Here is a 23169-nt window from a genome sequence, read left to right as displayed (position 1 = left end):
TATGTATCTCAGGAGAGCTCCTTCCTGCTTAGATAGAAAAGCTTCCTTTGCTTTCATTCTTTTTCTGAATGCTGCCCCAGAGGGGCGTTTTCTTCTTTCACTCATGACTGCTGTTCTGTGCCAGCTATAGTGGCTCTCAACATCAATTGAAGGGGACAAATATGCAGGCTGGTAGCAGGGCCTGAGGGAGGGAAGATATCAGCGTCTTAAGGGCCTAACTGGCTCCTACTACTTCAGTTGACTGCCTGTTCTCCTCAAGTGGGTTCAGGGAAGCAGCAGGAAACTGGAAGCTCCCTGAGAAGCTGGTGTTATTCAGTCCAGGCTCCTGGGGGTGCTAGAGAGGTACATAAAGGCTCCTCCTCCTCCTCTGTCTTCCTGCAGCTCCTGCTGCTTTCTGTTATTCCCTCTCACCTTTTCTCCTGCCTGCCTGTTATATCTCTCGTGCCCTCCTTCCTCCAGCACAGCACTTCACCATCTCTGTGCATCTAGAGCAGAGAGAATACACATGCACCAGCAGCAGACACAATTTTCTACACTCTGGGTCCTAGTGGCGCTCCCCCCCCTCCACTCCCCCAATCTGGCATCTGAGGTGGCCGCCTCAGTTCACCTCATGGTAAGGCCAGCCCTGCACCCATCAGACCAGTCAGCCTCAAACAATTCAAGTTGTTCTGGTGCCACAGTGGCCTCTGGTGGGCAAAAGGCAGAAATGCACCACATTTTCTGCAGGAAAAAAAATTCTGCCTCACGTGGAACTCCCCATAGTGTGGCCAGTGGCAGCAGGGCAGCAAAATAGACCAAAATACCACAACTCTTAACTGCTAAAAAACCCCGACAACTGTCATCTAAAAATAGTCCAATTGGGCTAGAAAATCACATACTTGGCAACCCCCTTAGAATGCTGCCCCCCCCCCCAATGCATGTGCTACTGTGCCTAATTGGAAATCCAGCCCTGGTTAAGGGTATGGAATGGCTTCAATGTGAGGAGAGACTAAAATGATTAGGGCTGTTCAGCTTAGAAAAGACATGATTAAGGGGAGAAACAATAGAGGTCTATAAAATCATGAATGGTGTGGAAAAAGTGAACAGAGAATTTTTTTTACCCTTTCCCACAATACACAATGAAATAAATAGGCAGCAGGTTTAATGCAAACAAGAGGAAGTACTTTTTTCACACAGTGAAAAATTAACCTGTGGAACTCATTGCCATGGGATTTTGTGATGGCCAAAAGGATAATTGGGTTAAAGAAAGAACTAGATATGTTCTTGGAGAGATAGGTCCATCAATCACTATTATTCAAAATGGTCAGGGATGTAACCCCAGACTCAGGATGACCTTAAATCTCTGACTGCAGAAGCCAGGAGGAATACACAGGGATCGATCTCTCCAAATTGTTCTGTATACTCCCCCTGAAGCTCTAGTACGAGCTCCTATCAGAGACAGAATCCTGGGCTAGATGGACCTTCGCTGACCCAGTATGGTATGTCTTATGTTCTTATGTTCCAGAATGTTTGCTGCAATTTATTCCTCTGTAAAACTTTCTTTCAGATTGCTATGATTTCAATAGAGGTAATTCATAGCAATCATATTTTATAAAATAGGTACACTATAAAAGTTTGAATTCAAAAGATTTTTTGTTTCCCCCTACTTAGGGTCAAGGTCTGCCCTTGTATGCCCAATCTGTGATTCCCTTCTGCATGTCATGTTCATGCCAAAAATACTTATTCCAGACTCCTCATGTTTGCAGGTGAAACACAAGAATATAGTACAACTTTAAAATTATTACCATCACATTGATGTACTATATGGGCTTTTTCCAGTAATCTGCAGAAATGGAAAGTTAAACATTAATTTTGTATAGTTGAGTTTCTAGCTATTCTATTTTTGTTAAAGAAGAGGAAAATCTGTCTGAATGTTCAAAATGCTCTACTGAGCAAAAAAGGCAATTCTTTACTTCAAAAGGCTCAGATCGTTTCAGATAGAAGTTGGTACTAACCACAAACTGTTCTTAGTAGCTCTCCTATGCGTCATCTTTTGATACCTTTCCCCTATCTTGCCTTACCATGAAAATCATTGATGTTCAAAGCCTGCATTGTGCTGTGACCCGAAGTGAGGATGCCAAGATATGGTGTCTGAATCAGAATGGTTTTTCTATTGGGATTATTTTAAGTACATTCCAGTGCTTCATTTCATGATCATTCACAGAACAAATATAGTGAGTGTAACTGTTCCTATAAATCTTCCAGTCCTGGAAGAGACCACAGAAGCAGGATAGCATTAGGAAGACAGGGAACTCTTTTGAAATTTGAATGGGTATATATGCTGAAAGTAAATAAACTCGAGCAATCCAGAAAAGTTTGGTTGTTTTGAATATGGGAGTGCACACACCAGTCTTTGATAGGTATGTTACTACTCATACAGCACCTACCTATCTGTCAAGATTAGCAATATGATTTATCTATTCAAATTAGAAGGAATGTAACATAAAAAGAAGCCTGTAAACATTTCTTGCTGCTTTAAAAAGTCACCAGTGTTATCATTTTTATATAATGTGATCAGGTGTAAAGTCAAAAGATCAAAATCCAAAGTAAAGTACTAGTACCTGTGGCATGTTCCTTATTGAGTTCAGACACTTCTGAACCCAAATTTCATACATCATCTCAGGGGAAGCCCTATAGCAAGAATACTGCATTAGAGCTGCCAGGCCCAGTTAACGCAGTTGCTGACCAATGCAATTTAACTAGATAACTCTATTTGTATATCCTGGCTCATTGTTGAAAGGATCTGTGAGTTCTGTCTTGTCTTTTGACCAATACATCTGGACAAGGCTCTTTTGTATGTCCATTGCTTTGAGAATACACAAAACATGGGGGAGAAGTACCCTCTGAAACCTGTAAACTCTGCACTGATAGCCTTGCATATATGTAAAAGCAGTCTGTAAAATACTCTTGTAATCAGGGCCGGCTCCAGCATTTCTGGAGCCGGCCCTGATTCCAAGCAAAAAAAAAAAAAAAAAAAAAAAAAGCCGCGATCATGATCTGCAGCAGTTCAGCGTCAGGTCCTTCGCTCCTAGAGGGAGTGAGGGACCTGCCGCCCCCGAATTGCCGCAGGTGCCGCCCCTCTCCCTTGGCCGCCCCAAGCACCTGCTTGTTAATCTGGTGCCTGGAGCTGGCCCTGATTGTAATGCAGACAAATTTCTGACATACTTCCAAAATTCACCTTCTAAATTGCACAGGATATACACCAGCATAAATACAAATAATTGAGGTCAGTGGAGTTACTCTGGATTTATGCCGGTGTACCTGGGATCAGAATCTGGCCCAAAGTGATTTATACTGTAACTGATAATGTGTAATGGAAGCTAGGTCTCTCAACAGATTCAAATAAATGATGGTTCAGTATTATAGGGCTGTCAATAAATTGCAGTTGACTCAAGCAATTAACTTAAAACGTATTAACTCGATTAAAAAATTTAATCACAATCACAGTTTTAATCGCACTGTTAAACAATAATAGAATACCAATTTAAATTTATTGTAAATATTTGTGGATGTTTTTCTACATTTTCAAATATATTGATTTCAATTACAACATAGAATACAAAGTGTACAGTGCTCACTTTATATTATTTTTTATTACAAATATTTGCACAGTAAAAAAAAATAAACAAAATAAATAGTATTTTTCAATTCACCTCATACAAGTACAGTGATGTGTTCTCTTTATTGTGAAAGTGCAATTTACAAATGTAGATATTTTTGTTACATAACTGCACTCAAAAATAAAACAATGGGAAACTTTAGAGTCTACAAGCCCACTCAGTCCTACTTCTTGTTCAGCCAATTGCTAAGACAAACAAGTTTGTTTGCATTTATGGGAGATAATGCTGCCCACTTCTTATTTACAATGTCACCTGAAAATAGGGTGACCAGACAGCAAATGTGAAAAATCGGGATGGGGGTGGGGGGTAATAGGAACCCACACAAGAAAAAGACCCAAAAATCTGGACTGTCCCTATAAAACCAGGACATCTGGTCACCCTACCTGAAAGTGAGAACAGGTGTTCGCATGGCACTTTTGTAGTCGGCATTGCAAGCTATTTATGTGCCAGATATGCTAAACATTCATATGCCCCTTCATGCATATGGCCACCTTCATGCATATGGCCACCATGGCCATCATTCCAGAGGACATACTGATGACGCATGTTAAAAAAAAAAGTGCTAATTAAATTTATGATTGAACTCCTTGGGGGACAATCGTATGTCTTCTGCTCTGGTTTTACCCACATACTGCAATAACATGAAATATATGGCAGAATTTCTGCATCCTTTTTGGTTGTCCATTGACAAATAGATTCATATTATAAACATCAATCTATAACCAGCCAAATTTGTAATTTATTGTAAATTAGACTGAAGTTTATGTTAATGGAATACAGGTAGGTATGGTTAATCTATACCTGGTTTATCTGTGCATGTACGTCTCCCAATGGCATCAATGCATACAGATAAATCAGGTACTTATTGTCATGCACAGGTACCAGTTTGATTTATTAATCTTAATTTTTTAAATCCCAATTAAAAGGAGGTTGCTAAAAGATGCAAGATAACCAGGTCCAATTACACTTTTTTCTCTGTATAAATCAACAAAATTAGTCTTAAAATTTATCCACAAAACTTAGAGCATGAATGTGTGACTGCTATATGCTATTGTTAATTATAATGTGTCTTTCAAAAACGGATTCCTTTAAGATATCTGCAGGGAATCTGAACATAATGATATATAGAAATCGCGGAACTGGGGCATTTATTTAAAATAAAATCAATACACTAAGTTTTGACTGATCTAAAAAGCTTTACATCTGTAGTTATTTGAACTATACACTCTTTGTGAGTGTACAGTCTTTTGAACAAGTATCAGGGGGTAGCCGTGTTAGTCTGTATCTACAAAAACAACAAGGAGTCTGGTGGCACCTTAAAGACTAACAGATTTATTTGGGCATAAGCTTTCATGGGTAAAAATCTCACTTCTTCAGATGCAAGTCTTTTGAACAGTAGTTTGCAAAACAAGGCAGAAACTACATTTTTCTAAATCATTTGAGACTATTTGGACTCAAAGACTTTTGTAGATTTTGGGAGAAGTGAGGGGAGGTTGTCTTTTGTTTTTTGTTTGTTTTGCTTTTTTTACATCTTTGGTATCCTTAAAATATTTTCTGTTATAGTTTGCTGAAAGTAGTGCCATAAAGAATTGGATATTTGGTATATTTACAATATTCTATTGGACTCCCTTCATTCCTTTATAAACATGGTGTATTCCTTAAGGATTTCAGGGCACAATAACCCTAATAATCAGCAGGAAATCATAATTCTTTGAGACTGAGATCTCATATCACTGGACACTCAAATTAATGAATCCCAGATTAGTGGAGACAAAACATATATTATATCTGACATATGGAAATAGTAAATAGGCCAATTATGGCACCATCAAGTGCTTTCTTTAATGACCTGAAAATCAAAAAGGAATCCTACAAAATATGGAAACATGGACAACTTGCTAAGGCGGAGTATAAAAGAAACGCACAAGCTTGTAAGGACAAAATCAGAAAGGCTAAGGCGCAAAATGAGTTACGCCTAACAAGGGACATAAAAGGCAATCAGAAGAGGCTCTTTAAATACATTAGGAGCAAGAGAAAGATAAAAGAAAGTGTAGGTCTTCTACTTAGTGGGAAAGGTGACCCTTAACAAATGACATCAAGAAGGCTGAGGTGTTTAATGGCTATTTTGATCAATCTTCACTAAAAAGGTTAAGGGTGACCAGCTACTGAACACAATTAACAAGAGGGAAAGAAGGCAAGCCAAAATAGGGAAAGAACAGGTTAAAGAATATTTAAATAAGCTAGATGTATTCAAGTCAGCAGGGACTCATGAAATTCATCTGAAGATACTTAAGGAACTAGCTGAAACAATCTCGGAACTGTTAGCAATTATCTTTGAGAACTCCTGGAGGATGGGTGAAATCCTCTGGGACTGGAGAAGGGCAAACATAGTGCCTGTCTTTAAAAAGGGGAACAAAAAGGACCAGGAGAATGATAGACCAGTTAGTCTAACTTCAATACTTGGAAAAATACTGGAACAAATTATTAAACAATAGATATGTAAGCAGCTAGCGGATAATAGGGTTATAAGGAATAGCCAGCATGGAATTTGTCGAGAACAGATCATGCCAAACCAACCTAATTTCCTTCTTTGATAGGGTTACTGGCCCAGTGGATGGAGATGGAGCAGTAGACATGATATATCTTGATTTTTAGTAAAGGCTTTTGACAGTTCCTCATGACATTCTCATAAGCAAACTCAGGGAAATGTGGTCTAGATTAAATTACTATGAGGTGGGTGCACAACTGATTGAAAGATCATATTCAAAGCGTACTTAATAATGGTTTGCTATCAGACTGGGAGGGTGTATCTACTGTGCCGTTGCAGGGATCAGTCCTGGGTCCAGTACTATATTTTCTTTAATAGCTTGGATAATGGAATGGAGAGTATGATTATAAAATTTGTGGATGACCCCAAGCTGGGAGTGGTTGCAAGCACTTTGGAGGTCAGGATTAGAATTCAAAATGACCTTGACAAATTGGAGAATTGGTCTGAAATCAACGAGATGAAATTCAATAAAGAGAAAAGCAAAGTAATACACTTAGGAAGGAAAAGTCAAATGTACAACTACAAAATGGGGAATAACTGGCTAGGTGGTAGCACTACTAAAAAGGATCTGGGGGTTATATTGGATAACAACTTGAATGTAAATCAACAATGTGATGAGTTGTGAAAAAGGCTAATATCATTCTGGGGTGTGTTGACAAGAATGTCGAGTGTCAGACATGGGAAGTAATTGTCCTGCTCTACTTGGCACAGGTGAGGCCTGAGCTAGAGTACTGTGTCCAGTTCTGGGTGCCATGTTTAGGAAAGATGTGGGCAAATTGCAGAGAACCCAGAGAAAAGTAATGAAAATGATAAAAGATTTAAAAAACCTGGCCTATGAGGAAAGGTTAAAAACACTGGGCATGTCTAGTCTTGAGAAAAGAAGACTGAGGGGGGACTTGATAATAGTCTTCAAATTTGTTAAGTGTTTTATTTTATTAGAGAGGCTATGATCAATTGTCCTCCAAGTCCACTGAAGGTAGGACAAGAAATAATGGGCTTAATATGCAGCAAGAGAGAGTTAGGTAAGATATTAGGAAAACCTTTCTAACTATAAGGATAGTTAAGCTCTGGATAGGTTTCCAAGGGAGGTATACAATCCTCTTAATTGGAGGTTTTTAAGAATGGGTTGGACAAACACCTGTCAGGTTTACTAGACCATTTAGCACAGGAGCCTGGACTTGATGACCTCAAGGTAGCTTCCAGTCCTATACATTTCTATGATTCTATACTCTTCCATAAACAAGCTCACTGTGATGAACAAAATACTAAGAGTAGTCTTGTTGCAATAGCATATTGTGCATTGTGCACAGGCTACTTATTACCATGTGATTTGGGAAATACACTTTTTCGTGTAATTCAGGATGTGATAACTAAAATAAAACTATTTTAAAGTTTGTTTATAGATAACGAAATTTACTTCTTTTCCAGAGACCTGGAAACTACAGAGGTTCCAAATATAAAGTCAAGAATGTTTCAGTCCCTGAAGAACCTTTCCTACATGCATGTATGGAAAATAGCAGACATCATGGTGACATTTCTTTAGCATATAAGAATGTACAAAGTAGCTCTGATTATTAAGTCTTTCCATATTATTAAATACTAAAATATTTGTCACAATGGAGTCCAGTTTCTGCAAAAAATGTTAAGTATATCATTTTATACAAATAAAATAAAGAAAAATACATTTTCTCCATGTAATTCATATTTCCATAGGGCATCACCCCTCTCTTCCCCACACTGTAACCACTTTTATGACATCGGGTGGTGGGGGTTTCTGCCTGATTACTTGGAGTTACGTATACTTCTGGGAAGCAGAATAGCTCTTCAAGTGATTAACATCATAAGAGAGGTAGAGTTACCCAAAAATTTACTGTATGCAAAGAGTACGTATCTTTTGGCTGGGGGAAGAGCTGTATATGTTTGTGCAGACAGTTTCACGTGACTATTTTCCTCTACTGTCATGTCTCAGTAGCTTCATAACATGTCATAGCTTGTAGTACTATTGGATGCCTCTGAACTACAAAACCCTTTTTTCCCCCTGTTTTTGAGGCAGAGGACCCTTATGGATCATGTTTTCTCTCACCTCATTGACCCCAGCCAGGACACATGCCACAAGGTCTCTCTCCTCTCCAAGGCAGTAACTATAGGGTCAATCTCACTCTAACTGAACATCTTTAATCTTTTGCTCTAGCACTTCATTCTAGGCTGCCTTTTTTTTCTTTTGTGGCTCCCTCATAATATTCACATTCAGGGCCGGCTCTACCACCATTTTTGCTGCCCCAAGCAAAACAAAAAAACGCTCGTACTGTGCCGCCCCAAGAATGGACGGAATGCCGCCCCTTAGCATGTGCCACCCCAGGCACGTGCTTCCTCCGCTGGTGCCTGGAGCCGGCCCTGTTCACATTTGCTACCTCTCTACCATGACACACAAAGTAAGCAGTCTGCAGCAAGTGTGCAGTGTTCTTCTTCACTTTGTTTCTAGAGCTCAAATTATACTCTGTCCGACATCCCTCAACTCTTCTTGAAAACTGAAAGCTTTATAATTTTCCTAGCTTCCCCATGCCATCCAAGTGTGAAACTTAAATAGATTTCTGTATGATTGGCAGACCCACCCACTAAACGGCTGGGTCACACCTACATGCTGTCATTTGGCATATCAACTTTCATACATTTCACAATAATTTCAGAAAAATAGTGTCTTCTAATGAATATTTTCCCATTTTAATTTTATTGTGTATTTGTATCTTTCATATTTTTATACTTTTGATATTCGTTAACAATTTATTATCCACGTGCATCATTTCACAAATAGAGTGGGAAGTTTTACAATTATAGATGGATACAAATGTTTGATTTTGGAATTTGATCTTTATGCCAATATTTTGTTACAGCCCTTTAGGGCCCCAATTCAGCAAAGCACTCAAGCACAGGCTTAACTTCAAGCATGTGCCTAAAGCATTCCGCAAAGTGCTTAATCAAATGTTTAAGTTTCACTGAAGTCAATGGGACTTAACATGCTTAAAGTTTTTAAGTGCTTTGATGTATTAGAGCCTTTATGCCCAGTCCTGCAACCCTTATTCATGCTAGTAGTTCCACTGAAACCAGTGGAATTACTTGCTTGACTCAGGGTTGGATGATTAGACCCTTTGTTAGCAGTTGGTGGTAAGAGTATTCTTATGATTTTGTGTGATTCACAATATTAATGTTTGTTTTTTTCTTCAAATATGCATGAGGTCTTCATTGGGTATCTTATACACTTAGCTACTGTTCTTGCATATGGAACATAACGTCTGAGTTGACAAAATATGCAATAATGCCCTCCTGTGTATGTCAGACCAAGATAAAGCTTTTAGAAGGAGAGATCCATGAAACAAACTCTGTCACTCTAAAGGTTTGGGAGGTGTTAGAACCAAGAGCATAGATGCTACTATAAAGTATCATAAGTTATATTTCCATGGACAGCAGGTATCATAGACTGTGAGAGGCTGTGCCTCCCCAAACAGCCAGGTGTGGCCCCACCCAGAATCTGCCCTTAGACCCCCCCCCCCATCCTGCTTCCCACTCGGTGTTGCTCCAGTCTCCCTATGCGGTATCCCCGGATCAGGCTGGTTGCATGCCGCCTGCCCTCCCAGCGCTCCGAGGCTGGGGAGGCTGGAGCTGTGCTGCCTGCCCTCCTGGCGCTCTGGGGCTGGGGAGGCTGCGGGCACAGCACCTGCTCTTCTGGGGCTGGGGGCACTAGCCTGCGGCTGAGGTCAGCGGTCGGAGGGCTCTGGACTCTGGCAGGGGGCGTGGAAGGGGCAGGGCCTCGGGTGGAAGGGCGTGGCTGGGGGCTAGCCTCCCCTAACCTGTGATTCACGCGCCACCAATGTATATTTTCTTTTGGTAAATATATGTCAATTAGGGCTGTCAAGTGATTTAAAAAATTAATCACGATTACTCGCACAATTAAAAAAAATTAATCGTGCGATTAATCGCACTGTTAAACAATAAGAGAATACCATTTATTTAAATATTTTTGGACGTTTTCAAATATATTGATTTCAATTACAACACAGAATACAAAGTGTACAGTGCTTATTTTATTTTTTGATTACAAACATTTGCACTGTAAAAAACAAAAGAAATAGTGTATTTCAATTCACCTAATACAAGTACTGTAGTGCAATCTCTTTATAATGAAAGTTGAACTTACAAATGTTGAATTATGTACAAAAAATAACTGCATTCAAATATAAAACAATGTAAAACTTTAGAACCTACAAGTCCACTCAGTCCTACTTCTTGTTCAGGCAATCGCTCAGACAAACAAGTTTGGTTACAATTTGCAGGAGATAATGCTGCCCACGTCTTGTTTACAATGTCACCTGAAAGTGAGAACAAGTGTTTGCATAGCACTGTTGTAGCCGGCATTGCAAGATATTTACATGCCAGATGCACTAAGGATTCCTTCATGCTTCAGCCACCATTCCAGAATACATGCATCCATGCTCATGACGGGTTCAACTCGATAACGATCCAAATCAGAGCCGACCGACACATGTTCATTTTCACCTTCTGAGTCAGATGCCACCAGCAGAAGGTTAATTTTCTTTTTTGGTCGTTTGGGCTCTGTAGTTTCCGCATCAGAGTGTTGCTCTTTTAAGACATCTGAAAGCATTCTCCACACCTCGACTCTCTCAGATTTTGGAAGGCACTTCAGATTCTTAAACCTTGGGTCGAGTGCTGTATCCATCCTTAGAAACCTTCTTTTCGTTTTGCCAAATCTGCTGTGAAAGTGTTCTTAAAACGAACATGTGCTGGGTCATTATCCATCACTGCAATAACATGAAATATATGGCAGAATGCGGATAAAACAGAACAGGAGACATACAATTCTCCCCCAAGACGTTCAGTCACAAATTTAATTAACACATTTTTCTTTAACAAGCATCAGCAGCATGGAAGCATGTCCTCTGTAATGGTGGCCAAAGCATGAAGAGGTATATGAATATTTAGCATATCTGGCACGTAAATACCTTGCAAGGCCAGCTACAAAAGTGCCATGCGAATGACTGTTCTCACTTTCAGGTGACATTGTAAATAAGAAGCAGTCAGCAGTATCTGCATAAATGTAAACAAACTTGTTTGTCTCAGCAATTGGCTGAACAAAAAGTAGAACTGAGTGGATGTGTAGGCTCTAAAGTTTTACATTGTTTTATTTTTGAGTGCAGTTATGCAACAAAAAAAAAACCTACATTTGTAAGTTACACTTTCACAATAAAGAGATTGCACTTCAGTACTTGTATGAGGTGAACTGAAAAATACAATTTATTTTATCATTTTTACAGTGCAAATATTTGTAATTAAAATCATAATATAAAGTAAGCACTGTACACTTTGTATTCTCTGTTGTAATAGAAATCAATATATTTGAAAATGTAGCATAACATCCAAAAATATTTAATAAGTTTCAATTGGCATTCTATTGTTTAACAGTGCGATAAATCATGACACATTTTTTTAATCACAGTTAATTTTTTTTAGTTAACCATGTGAGTTAACTGCGATTAATCAACAGCCCTAATGTCAATAGCTTTAAACTTACTATTATTTTTAGTATACATTGGGAATGAACTTTTCCACACAAACCCCTTCTGCAGAAATGGGCCTTCCTCAGAAACCACATTCCATCTGGCCTAAGAAGTCAGAATTGTCAGCTCACTAACATATATGAGATCTAGTCTGCTGAGGGCCTTAAATGTCAACTATCAACTTACAGTCAGTCCACACACCAGCAGTCTGATAATGCAGAAAGCAAAGTAGTGTCCTGGCAAAATCTTTTCTGCCAAGACATGGTAACAGATCTGCATCTTTGTCAACCCAGTATGAAGAAAAGGAAGGCAGCAGAATTGGATTAGTGCAAAGGGATGCATTAGGGTCACCAGTTCAAAGTAGCCACATTCTCAAAACAAAACCAGCTTTGAGCTGATTTGACAAAAAGCCTTCTAATATCAGCCACAGATCAAGGGCTTCACACTGGCGGCATGTTACACTAACTAATGCGAAATGCTATTCACATTACACCTCCTACTTAAACCAATAGGCATAATTTTGATTGTTAGAATTTCCTCTCTTTCACTTCTTTAGGTGTAATTGCATATCTAATACATAACTGTGACTTTGACCTGTGCTTGAACAGCAGTTTTATATGTTCATTTCTTTGCTTTCAACTATTTCAAAAATTTTCCGTATTGTTCCTATGCACGCCATGTGCAAATGTGCACACCATTAACAGATGGGATTTCATCATTTGAGAACCTCTTGGCTAATGTTCTTAGAGTATTTGTCTGGGTCATAGCTTGTGTTACCTGTTTTGGGAATCTTTTTGTCATTGGAATGAGATCATTTATCAGTGCTGAAAACAAGACGCACACCACGTCTATCAAAATGTTGTGTTGTAAGTATATATTAGTGGTATTATTTTTAAATCAGACAGACCATTGTACTATGTACATTAGAGTATTCCACCATTTACATTATAGATAAAAATATAAGCAAGGCATTAACTTCAAAATATTAGTAAACTTTGCTATTTTTGTCCCATTTTCCAATATTCTAAATATAAGCAGAAAGTTGCTTTTAACCCTTAAATTCAAATGGTCAAGATGTATAAGAAGAGTCTATGCAGCCTAATGGTTTCACTTTATTAATTTTACTGTTAATTTTACATCCAAGAAAACAGAAAGGTTAACCAGTGCTAGACTGGCTATTGCATGCATTTTGTGATGTGCCGTGCCATCTTATTCTTCTCAGTTTTGGCACCAGCAAGTAGTAAACTTCACTGTGGTTTATAAATTCCATGTTTCATAATTAGCCAGAAAATTATATTGACTCCAAATTAATGCACCATATTTTGTCTAACAATAATTTTGGAATTAAGAGTCTGCATTTGAACAATATTAACACAGGGCCAAATTTAGATCTGCTATAAACAAGTGCAACTTCTTTAAAGTCAATTTATACTGGCTTCCATTTATAAAATGAGTGTGTGATGCTGCCCTCTTCTAGCCTATAGAGAGGATATGGAATCTGATTCTACGTCCAGGCTAAGAGAATTCTCCCTTGGCTCAAGTAGTACTAGCTTGTAGTTTCATCTCCCTACCTGTATGTGATTTTCAAATGAGAGGTGTCGGTTACCTGCAGTTCATAGATTTACTACAGTGCCATAACCTAGTATTCATGGCATGATCTCAGACTAGGGTGACCAGATGTCCCAATTTTATAGAGACAGTCCCGATTTTTGGGTCTTTTTCTTATATAGGCTCCTATTACCTCCCACCCCCTGTCCCAGTTTTTCTCACTTGCTGTCTGGTCACCCTATCTCAGCCACTTCATAGAATCATAGAATCATAGAATATCAGAGTTGGAAGGGACCTCAAGAGGTCATCTAGTCCAACCCCCTGCTCAAAGCAGGACCAATTCCCAGCTAAATCATCCCAGCCAGGGCTTTGTCAAGCCGGGCCTTAAAAACCTCCAAGGAAGGAGACTCCACCACCTCCCTAGGTAACGCATTCCAGTGTTTCACCACCCTCCTAGTGAAATAGTTTTTCCTGATATCCAACCTGGACCTCCCCCACTGCAACTTGAGACCATTGCTCCTTGTTCTGTCATCTGCCACCACTGAGAACAGCCGAGCTCCATCCTCTTTGGAACCCCCCTTCAGGTAGCTGAAGGCTGCTATCAAATCCCCCCTCATTCTTCTCTTCTGGAGACTAAACAATCCCAGTTCTCTCAGCCTCTCCTCATAAGTCATGTGCTCCAGACCCCTAATCATTTTTGTTGCCCTCCGCTGGACTCTTTCCAATTTTTCCACATCCTTCTTGTAGTGTGGGGCCCAAAACTGGACACAGTATTCCAGATGAGGCCTCACCAATGTCGAATAAAGGGGAACGATCACGTTCCTCGATCTGCTGGCAATGCCCCTACTTATACAGCCCAAAATGCCGTTAGCCTTCTTGGCAACAAGAGCACACTGTTGACTCATATCCAGCTTCTCGTCCACTGTGACCCCTAGGTCCTTTTCAGCAGAACTGCTACCTAGCCATTCGGTCCCTAGTCTGTAGCAGTGCATGGGATTCTTCCGTCCTAAGTGCAGGACTCTGCACTTGTCCTTGTTGAACCTCATCAGGTTTTTTTCTGCCCAATCCTCTAATTTGTCTAGGTCCCTCTGTATCCGATCCCTACCCTCTAGTGTATCTACCACGCCTCCTAGTTTAGTGTCATCTGCAAACTTTCTGAGAGTGCAGTCCACACCATCCTCCAGATCATTAATAAAGATATTAAACAAAACCGGCCCCAGGACCGACCCTTGGGGCATTCCACTTGAAACCGGCTGCCAACTAGACATGGAGCCATTGATCACTACCCGTTGAGCCCGACAATCTAGCCAGCTTTCTATCCACCTTACAGTCCATTCATCCAGCCCATACTTCTTTAACTTGGTGGCAAGAATACTGTGGGAGACCGTATCAAAAGCTTTGCTAAAGTCAAGGAATAACACATCCACTGCTTTCCCCTCATCCACAGAGCCAGTTATCTCATCATAGAAGGCAATTAGGTTAGTCAGGCACGACTTCCCCTTCGTGAATCCATGCTGACTGTTCCTGATCACTTTCCTCTCCTCTAAATGTTTCATAATTGATTCCTTGAGGACCTGCTCCATGATTTTTCCAGGGACTGAGGTGAGGCTGACTGGCCTGTAGTTCCCTGGATCCTCCTTCTTCCCTTTTTTAAAGATGGGCACTACATTAGCCTTTTTCCAGTCATCTGGGACCTCCCCCGATCGCCATGAGTTTTCAAAAATAATGGCTAATGGCTCTGCAATCTCACCCGCCAACTCTTTTAGCACCCTCGGATGCAGCGCATCCGGCCCCATGGACTTGTGCACGTCCAGTTTTTCTAAATAGTCCTGAACCACTTCTTTCTCCACAGAGGGTTGGTCACCTTCTCCCCATGCTGTACTGCCCAGTGCAGCAATCTGGGAGCTGACCTTGTGCGTGAAGACAGAGGCAAAAAAATCATTGAGTACATTAGCTTTTTCCACATCCTCTGTCACTAGGTTGCCTCCCTCATTCAGTAAGGGGCCCACACTTTCCTTGATTTTCTTCTTGTTGCTAACATACCTGAAGAAACCCTTCTTGTTACTCTTAACATCTCTTGCTAACTGCAACTCCAAGTGTGATTTGGCCTTCCTGATTTCACTCCTGCACGCCTGAGCAATATTTTTATACTCCTCCCTGGTCATTTGTCCAATCTTCCACTTCTTATAAGCCTCTTTTTTGCATTTAAGATCAGCAAGGATTTCACTGTTTAGCCAAGCTGGTCGCCTGCCATATTTACTATTCTTTCTACACATCGGGATGGTTTGTTCCTGCAACCTCAATAAGGATTCTTTAAAATACAGCCAGCTCTCCTGGACCCCTTTGCCCTTCATGTTATTCTCCCAGGGGATCCTGCCCATCTGTTCCCTGAGGGAGTCAAAGTCTGCTTTTCTGAAGTCCAGGGTCCGTATTCTGCTGCTCTCCTTTCTTCCTTGTGTCAGGATCCTGAACTCGACCATCTCATGGTCACTGCCTCCCAGGTTCCCATCCACTTTTGCTTCCCCTACTAGTTCTTCCCTGTTTGTGAGCAGCAGGTCAAGAAAAGCTTTGCCCCTAGTTGGTTCCTCCAGCACTTGCACCAGGAAATTGTCCCCTACACTTTCCAAAAATTTCCTGGATTCCTGTGCACCGCTGTATTGCTCTCCCAGCAGATATCAGGGTGATTAAAGTCTCCCATGAGAACCAGGGCCTGCGATCTAGCAATTTCTGCTAGTTGCCAGAAGAAAGCCTCGTCCACCTCATCCCCCTGGTCTGGTGGTCTATAGCAGACTCCAACCACAACATCACCCTTGTTGCTCCCACTTCTCAACTTTATCCAGAGACTCTCAGGTTTTTCTGCAGTATCATACCGGAGCTCTGAGCAGTCATACTCCTCTCTTACATACAACGCAACTCCCCCACCTTTTCTGCCCTGCCTGTCCTTCCTGAACAGTTTATATCCATCCATGACAGTACTCCAGTCATGTGAGTTGTCCCACCAAGTCTCTGTTATTCCAATCACATCATAGTTCCCTGACTGTGCCAGGACTTCCAGTTCTCCCTGCTTGTTTCCCAGGCTTCTTGCATTTGTGTATAGGCACTTAAGATAACTCAACGATCGTCCCTCTTTCTCAGCATGAGACAGGAGTCCTCCCCTCTTGCGCTCTCCTGCTTGTGCTTCCTCCCAGGATCCCATTTCCCCACTTACCTCAGGGCTTTGGTCTCCTTCCCCCGGTGAACCTAGTTTAAAGCCCTCCTCACTAGGTTAGCCAGCCTGCTGGCGAAGATGCTCTTCCCTCTCTTCGTTAGGTGGAGCCCATCTCTGCCTAGCACTCCTTCTTCTTGGAACACCATCCCATGGTCGAAGAATCCAAAGCCTTCTCTCCGACACCACCTGCGTAGCCATTCGTTGACTTCCACGATTCGACGGTCTCTACCCCGGCCTTTTCCTTGCACAAGGAGGATGGACGAGAACACCACTTGCGCCTCAAACTCCTTTATCCTTCTTCCCAGAGCCACGTAGTCTGCAGTGATCCGCTCAAGGTCATTCTTGGCAGTATCATTGGTGCCCACGTGGAGAAGCAGGAAGGGGTAGCGATCCGAGGGCTTGATGAGTCTCGGCAGTCTCTCCGTCACATCGTGTATCCTAGCTCCTGGCAAGCAGCAGACCTCTCGGTTTTCCCGGTCAGGGCGGCAGATAGATGACTCAGTCCCCCTGAGGAGGGAGTCCCCGACCACCACCACCTTCCTCCTCCTCTTGGGAGTGGTGGTCGTGGAACCCCCATCCCTAGGACAGTGCATCTTTTGCCTTCCAGTCGGTGGAGTCTCCTTCTGCTCCCTTCCCTCAGATGGGCCATCTAGTCCACTCTCCGCATTAGCACCTGTAGAGAGAACATGGAAACGATTGCTCACCTGTATCTCCATTGCTGGTGCATGGACGCTCCTCTTTCTTCTTCTGGAGGTCACATGCTGCCAAACCTCCTCACAATCCTTCTGTCCCTGCTGCGCCTGCTCTGAATCTTCAGAACATTGTGGCCGTAGAAGCATCTCCTGACGTCTGTCCAGGAAATCTTCATTTTCCCTTATGCAACGCAGAGTCGATACTTGTTTCTCCAGCCCTCGAACCTTCTCCTCCAATATGGAGACCAGCTTGCACTTTGTACAGACAAAGTCGCTTCTGTCCTGCGGAAGAAAGACAAACATGGCACAACCTGTGCAGGTTACAACAGCTGATCGCTCACCTTCCATATCACCGTCCTCTTAGGAGCTTCCTCAACTGTTGCAGGAACTACTCGGAGACACCTGCAGATGAAAGCCTCAGTGCCTAGCACTCAGTGCCTAGCACTTCCATCAAATTCATTCTGATGCCACAAACTCTGGGTTAAATTACATTACTGCATATGTCAGCCAGGATCTGGCCAATTCTAAAAACATTTTTAGTATATAAATCTTTAAATTGAATAACTATTTTTAATAAACTCTGAACATTTCTTTTTAAATAGGTACTGATTGTCTGATGGGAGTGTACTTCTTCTCCATTGAAGTCTTTGACATTAAATACTGTGGAAAATATAAAAAATATGCTGTGCTGTGGATGGAGAGTTTACCATGTCATATCATGGGTTTCCTGGCCATGTTTTCTACAGAGGTCTCTGTCTTGTTGTTGACATATCTGACTTTGGAAAAATATTTAGTAATTGTCTTTCCCTTCAGTAATATCTGACCAGGAAAGCATCAGACAATAATAATCCTTGTATCCATATGGTTTATTGGATTTGTAATAGCAATAATCTCATTTTGGGATGAGGATTTTTTTGGAAATTATTATAGAAAAAATGGAGTTTGTTTCCCACTTTATTCTGATCAAACAGAAGAAATTAGAGGCAAGGGGTATTCTCTTGGGATTTTTCTTGGTAAGTTTAATATTTTCATACATCTTTATTACTTGTTTCTCTTATTGCACTACAAAAACTGATTTCCAGACAACAGAAAACTCATGTAGAGTAGATATATTTTTACAGTGGTCCCAATGATTGTTCAACAGGCTTCCTGCTTCTGAAGTACTTAATTTTTTTTCCTGCTAGTTTTTGTGTCTTTTACTAGTTGCTCTTCAAATTCCTTTTTGGCCTGTCTACTTATACTTTGACACATGACTTGCCAGAGTTTATGTTCCTTTTTTATTTTCCTCAGTGGGATTTGACCTCCTATTTTTCAAAGATGTCTTTTTGTCTCTACCTACCTCTTTTACTCTGTTGTTTAGCCATTGTGGCATTTTTTTGGTCATCTTACTGTTGTTTTTTTATTTGGGATATACTTATAGTTTGAGCCTCTGTTATGATGTTTTTAAAAAGTTTCCATGCAGCTTGCAGGCATTTCCCTCTTGTGATCATTCCTTTTAATTTCCATCTAACTAGCCTCCTCATTTTTGTGTAATTCCTCTTTAAGAAGTTAAATGCTACTCTGGTGGGTTTCTTCTATATTCCCTCACTTATAGGGATGTTAAATTTAATTAAATTATGCTCACTATTACCGAACAGTTCAGCTATATTCACCTCTTGATCCAGAACCTGTGCTCCACTTAGGAATTGTCTCTCCCCTTGTGGGTTCTAGGACTAGCTGCTCCAAGAAGCAGTCATAAATGGTGTCTAGAAATTTTATCTCTGCATCCCATCCTGAGGTTACATGTACTCAGTCAATATGGGGATAGTTGAAATCCTCCATTTTTATTAGGGTTTCTGTTTATTTAGCCTCTGTAATTTCCATGAGCATTTCACAGTCACCATCCTGGTCAGGTAGTCAGTGGCATATTCCTACTGCTATACTCTTATTATTCAAGCATGGAATTTCTATTCACAGAGATTCTATGGTACTGTTTGATTCAAGATTTTTACTATATTTCACTCTATATTTTATTTCACATGTAGTGCCACTCCAACACCAGTGCAACCTATTCGGTCATTCCTGTATATTTTATACCCTGGTCTTACTGTGTCCCATTGAGAATCATTGTATCAGCAAGTTTCTGTAATGCCTATTATATCAATATCCTCATTTAATATAAGGCACTCAAGTTCACCCATCTTAGTATTTAGACTTCTAGCATTTGTAAAATTTGTCACTATTTAGTTGTCTGCCTTCATGCGATGTAATTGAATGGGACTCCTTTTTGTTTGACTGTTTCTCTTCAGTTCCTACCTGTACTTTATCAACTTCTGTCCTTTCCTCTTTATTAAGATATAGTTTATCCCCTTTAATAAATCCTCCTTAAGGGATGTGTCTGTTCAAACCATGTGCTTCTCTGCACCTGTCAGCTTTCCTCCAGTTCTGACTTAAAAACCCCTCTATGACCTTTTTAATTTTACATGCCTGCAATCCGGTTCCATTTTAGTTTAGATGGAGCCCAACCTTCCTATAAAGACTCCTCCTTTCCTAAAAGGTTCTCCAGTCCCTAATAAACCTAAATCCCTCCTCTGAACACCATCGTCTCATCCACGCATTGAGACCCTGAAGTTCTGCCTGTATAACTGGCCCTGCATGGGGAACTGGAAGCATTTTCCAGAATGCTACCAAGGAGGTCCTGAATTTTAATCACTTACCTAGCAGACTAAATTTGGCACCCAGGACCTCTCCTCTACCTTTCTACCTAATGTACCATGACCACTGTCTGCTCCCAGCACTGCATATAAGTCTGTCTAGATGTTTCGAGAAGTCTGCAATCTTTACACCTGGCAGACAATTCACCATGCAGTTCTTCCAGTCATCACACATCCAACTATCTATATTTCTAATAATCAAATCCCCCATTACTATTACCTGTCTTTTTCTAATATCCTGGGGCCCCTCCCCCAGAGAAGTATCCTTAGTATTCCTGCACAATAATGGGGGCCCCTCTCCCTGGAGAGGTATCCTCTGTGTTCCTCTACAAGAGGATTTTTATCCAAGTCCACTTTACAGTCCACAAGTAGGAGTTGCATGCATATCAGCAAGGGAGGTTTAGGCTGGACATTAGGAAAAAGTTCCTAACTGTCAGGGTGGTTAAACACTGGAATAAACTGCCTAGGGAGGTTGTGGAATCTCCATCTCTGGAGATATTTAAGAGTAGGTTAGATAAATGTCTATCAGGGATGGTCTAGACAGTATTTGGTCCTGCCATGTGGGCAGGGGATTGGATTTGATGACCTCTCAAGGTCCCTTCCAGTCCTAGAATCTATGAATCAGCTGGCATGATTTGGTGCTAACTCTTGCAACATTTTCTTGTCTCTCTTTATGTGCAGCTCTGCTCCCTCCATGCTGTTTGCTGCAAGAGAGGAGCACATGGCCCTTGGGGAGGCGGGTTGGATTTCTGTAATCACACCCTATGTTTGTAACATATACATATATTTGTTAATATATAGGTCATACTATGGAACAATAACTTTTAAATAAAGAGGTTCAATGGAAGGACGGAAAATAGTTGTTTATGAGAAGTCTTACACAGGAGCAATTGAGGAGAACAAACAAAGTCTTATTAATGTATTTGTAATGAATTTATTATTGTCAAATTTTAATATCAATAAAATATTTATAAGAAATCATCTTCCACAAAAGAATTTTGATAGCCTCCTATTAAGCACTGAAAACAATATTGGATTCTTGATTCTTTAAAAAGGGATTGGGGGGGACAATCTAAAATAAACCCCAACATTTGCAAACAGTGTTTGTGGATGGAATAATTTAAACATTTGAATCAGCAACCTCTGAATTTTTCTTTTTTAATAAGCCAGTCCTACTGTGAATGCAGCAAAAATAAAAGTATATCTAAAACAGGTCCTATTTCTGCAACCCTGGTCATGCAAGTAGTCCTTACTCAACTCTAGTGAGTCCCAAGTAAAAATGACTAAGGCTCTGATTCAGCAAAGTATTTATATATGTGCATTGCTCATGTACTTAAAGTGATCATATACAAACCAGTGGGGCTACTTATGTAGCTAATGTTACACACTGCTTTAGAATCTTGCTGAACTGGGGCCTAAAACAAAAACAAAAATTATCTCTTCATTTGCCTGAACTTGCACTAAAACCTCCTTGGAAGAGATCAAGATCTCGCAAAAAGGTCATTCTGTCAGTTCCAGGAAAACTGCCTCAAACCAAAATCTTTAAACTGAATAGTTTAGTGTAGCAAGAACACAGAAGAGAGTTATCTTCCCTCACCAACAACTGCTGTGTCATTTTATATTTACAGCTCATAACATTTGCAGTGAACATGGAAATGCAGTATTTCCCAAATCAGTGCTAAGTATAATGGGTTTTTCAGCAGGATGCCTCATCTCAGAAGATTTCCATCATTTATATTTTGGTTCTGTTTTTGAAAAAAGAGGCGAGGCCTTCTTTGCGAGCTCATACCTGCCAAGTGGCATAGCCTGAAGCTTTTTTTTTTTCTTTTAACTGAACAGGGGATTGCTACATGAGTTTGACGTAGTCTTTGGAAAGTTTATTGCCCTCACACTTGTGACTCAGGAGGGGAGTGTGATTCTGGACAAATATCAACCCTGTATTTTTGTTTATAGTTATTTTTTGCCTGTTTTGCTAAACGAAAACCTGGGAACAGTGACCAAGAGACAAAAATTGGGGATAATTGTTAAATATAAATATTTTGGCAGTGTATAAATGTGGCTTAGGGAATGTGGGGCAGAGGGAAGACAGTGTGCCAAGAGTTTGACTAATGCTTAATCTTTAGCATGGTGGTGTGTATTCCATATTAGAGGTTTTTTTTAGTTTTTTTGTGGCTGCTTATTCCTAGTTCAATTTATAGCCTAGCTAGGGAAATGATTCCTCAGATTCTCTGTGTTAATCTTATATGACTGCTATTTTCTGCTATTATACTGCACCTAAGTTATCTGCTTTTGTAATTTGATGGTTTGATCCATTATGATCCCCAGTGAGGACTAGGTTGAATGGTGGTTGGGGATACCTGATTTTACTAATTTATAAAGTGGAAAGGTTTCAAAAGATTTGGAACCATCATGTTGTGCATACAGTGCAGCTATGTACAGGAAAGGCCCTAAGCTTTTGCCAGCCTGGGCAGAAAGCGTTTTCTGCACCCCATGGAGCACCAAAACAAACAAATAAAATGACCAACTGGCACAGCGATATGGCACCCCCTGGAAATTGGTGCCCAGACTGACTCCCCTGCTTGCTGGCCCCTAGAATTGGCCATGGCTATATAATTGAATTATCTTATTATTGTTAGCCATGTCCCTGCCCCCACTTCTTTCCCTCCTTTTGTTTGTTACATTCACTTGTGTCTTGTATAAAATTAGATTCTACACTCTTCACAGAATGGACCATGTCTTCCTATGTGTATACGTGAGGTTGCAGTTTGCAGATGATACAAAATTACTCTAGATCAGAGGGTCCCCAAACTGTGGGGTGCACACCCCTAGGGGGGCACAGAGGAAAGTTCAGGGGCGCGCATCTGGGGCCTGGTTCAGCCCTTATGGGGGATGGGAAGGGAGCACCACCCAGCTGTGCTCCTGGCCCTGGCTAGTCCTGGCCCCAACTCCAGCTGCTAGCCTCGCACCTAGGGCTCCGCTCCCGGCCCCACACCCGGGGCCCCAGCTGCCAACCCTGTGCCCAGAGATTCATGCCCGAGGCCCCAGCTGTCTGGCCTGCACCCAGGGATCTGCTCCCCACCACGGCTCCCAACCCTGTGGCCGAGGTCCCGGTTGCCGGCCTCAGCCCCGCTCCCGCCTCTGCCCACTGCTGTGGCTCCAGCCTCAGCTCCCTTACCCCATCTGCATCTTCCCGTCGTGGAGCCATGGCCCCGCTCCTGGCTCAGGGTGGGAGGTACACAGAAGGGTAAGGG

General features: G+C 41.1%; 1 protein-coding gene across 1 annotated transcript in view; it reads left to right on the top strand.

Annotated features, from left to right (window-relative positions):
* Nucleotides 1-23169, top strand: part of RXFP2 (relaxin family peptide receptor 2) — a 37458-nt gene that overhangs the window by 11647 nt on the left and 2642 nt on the right. The window contains 3 exon segments of the mRNA XM_034778580.1: nucleotides 7636-7707; nucleotides 12417-12643; nucleotides 17828-18238. Coding sequence (XP_034634471.1) covers nucleotides 7636-7707; nucleotides 12417-12643; nucleotides 17828-18238 — 710 coding nt within the window.

This window comes from Trachemys scripta, chromosome 1 (genome assembly GCF_013100865.1).
Source record: "Trachemys scripta elegans isolate TJP31775 chromosome 1, CAS_Tse_1.0, whole genome shotgun sequence".
NCBI classification, from domain to species: Eukaryota; Metazoa; Chordata; order Testudines; family Emydidae; genus Trachemys; species Trachemys scripta.
This window is presented reverse-complemented; position numbering and strand designations above follow the sequence as displayed.